Here is a 2349-nt window from a genome sequence, read left to right as displayed (position 1 = left end):
ACCACCACCAAAAATAGAAACATGCTTTTCAAAACTGCACACCCGGATCCACCAAAAGGTGTTTGAGGTAAGAGACGTGGCAGAGAACACACTTTTTTTTCTGGACAGCATGCAGCCTTCGCTTTAGCGTGGACCCCAGAAGCGCCCACCTACCCACCCCCGTTGGATACACATTTCATGCACTGAAGAGCTTGAGCCGTACTCCTTTTACCGTTATCTACGGCTCGCACCTTCGTTGCGCATTCCCAAGTCACTTGCTTTTCCGGTTCCTTTGTTGTTATTTCTGAAAACATTTTTTTTAGGTGTCGTGCAAACAATTTAAAATACATTATTTTTGCATGCAACATTTTTCTTTCGACGGTTTCCAGGCCTGCTCTTTTTCCGTTCACCTGGGTGCCCGTGTCTGCTCGTCGCCTACTCGCCTCAGAAGGGCCCCAGGAACGGCCATCTTCAAGCAAGCCCCCTTGAAGCACTCGGCCTGTCTAGTGCCAGCATGCCATGCCCTGGGCCTTGTGTCCACGAGGAGCCCTGCTGAGGAACCTCCAGAGAGTGCCAGGAGCTGGTTAGTAAAGTCCCAGGATGACCGCGCCCACGTCCTTGGAGGGCCTCCGCTCTTTGACCAGGAAGTTGATCATGCTCTCCGACTTGATCAGGAGGTTGCAACCCAGGAAGAAGACCCCAAAGATGACAGTCAGCGAGAGGACGCAGAGCACGGCGATCTGCACCGCCCTCATCACCAAGAGGTTCCTCTCCTCGGGAGGCAGCACCAGCGAGCCACCATCGTCCGTGACCACCGAGTGCGTGCCGTTGCAGCAGCCCATCAAGACGCCCAAGTCTTCGGTCCTGTTGGAGAAAACGCCTTGATCCAGCCCAGTGTGGTTGAAAAAGGTCCCGTTCATTATCTGGTTGGGCGGGTGTAGGGTGTCAGCGCCCCAAGTTATGGCAGGAAAGTTCAGAAGGCCCCAACTAAGCAAAGAAGGGTGGTCAGTTGGGCATGGCAGACAACAACCCAACAAAGAAGGGCGGCCAGTTGGGATGACGGACAACAACCCACCAAAGAAGGGCGGCCAGTTGGGATGACGGACAACAACCCACCAAAGAACGCCTACCCGTTGGGGATGCCGGACAACAACCCACCAAAGAAGGGTTGGTCCGTTGGGATGCCGGACAACAACCAACCAAAGAAGGGTCAGTCAGTTGGGATGCCAGACAACAACCAACCAAAGAAGGGTCTGTTAGTTGGGATGCCGGACAACAACCAACCAAAGAAGGATGGTCAGTTGGGATGCCGGACAACAACCAACTGAAGAAGGGTGGTCAGTTGGGATGCCGGATAATCATGGGAAGGAAGATCGAATCAGGGAGGTTCGACTGTCAATCAGCAGACATGTAGGGCCGAAGCACAACTTCCAATGATTTGGTGTCTCGCTCATATCCCCCTCAAAACAACCCCTCCGGAAACCAAACCCAGAGAAAGGATAGAGCATGTGTCTGGGGTTAGTTCCACGGCCCAGAGCGTCTGGAAGTGGCCAGGCCGCAGGGGGTCCAGCACCGGAAGGGGACCGGTGCACAGAAGAGTAGAGATGCTGGCGGCAGTCGTCCACATGTAGCGCTGCCTGTGGCCGCCTTGGCTTCCCGGCCTAAAGTGGAGCTCGAGACTTGGCAGCTGGGCTCGGGCGTCTGCAGACAGGTGCAGGGGAGTTCCGGTCTGTCAGGGCTGGGCCCTGGGCACCCCTCTCTCAGCCTGCAGGCAGTCTGCGCGCTCCCTGGTTACCTCCAAGCGGCTGCCGCGAAGTCCATGCGCGCGGGGCGGACTGGCTTTATAAAGCTGGATGTGATGGGAGGGGGTGAGGGAGGGGGGAGCCGCGCTTGCAGGCGCTTGCAGGCGCTCACTTCCAGCCTGCAATGAATCGGAGCTCACACGGGCAGGGCTGTGGTGTGGAGAAGGCGCAGTGTGTTTCATCCCGTTTTAGGGCGCAGGTTGGCACGTCCTTGGTTTGCCGTGCCCCTCTCCCTGCCCGGAGACGAAACTCAACATGGAGGCGTGATGCAGGTGGATACGGGGATGGCCAAGAGGCAATGGCTCGAGCTGCTGAGATTCAAGTCCCAGTTTGGGGGCACGTTAGGGTACACCGTTTGAGGAGACCGGGCAAGAAGGACGCAAAGCGCAACGTCTTCTGGGGAACCTGGCACCGGTTCCTTAGGCATATAGTGTAGTGGTTGGGCCGCGAAACACAAAAATGTACCCTGTATTATCGGCAGTAATATAGTGCAATGCCCGCAGTGTTCACTGCTCACATGCCTGTGCGTCTCAGATGAACCCTTCACATGTTGGGAGAGGGGCGAACT

General features: G+C 56.3%; 1 protein-coding gene across 1 annotated transcript; it reads right to left on the bottom strand.

Moving 5' to 3' along the window:
- Positions 1-6: 6 nt before the first annotated feature.
- Positions 7-1822, bottom strand: RPRML (reprimo like). The gene has a single exon (XM_069634155.1). It carries the CDS (start codon positions 897-899, stop codon positions 564-566), a length of 336 nt encoding a protein of 111 aa, XP_069490256.1. The 5' UTR covers positions 900-1822; the 3' UTR covers positions 7-563.
- Between the last annotated feature and the right edge of the window lie 527 nt (positions 1823-2349).

Source organism: Ambystoma mexicanum, chromosome 13, assembly GCF_040938575.1.
Source record: "Ambystoma mexicanum isolate Mex_15411 chromosome 13, UKY_AmexF1_1, whole genome shotgun sequence".
In the NCBI taxonomy this organism is placed as follows: domain Eukaryota; kingdom Metazoa; phylum Chordata; class Amphibia; order Caudata; family Ambystomatidae; genus Ambystoma; species Ambystoma mexicanum.
The sequence above is the reverse complement of the archived record's forward strand: the minus strand, read 5'-3'. Positions and strand labels throughout refer to the sequence as shown.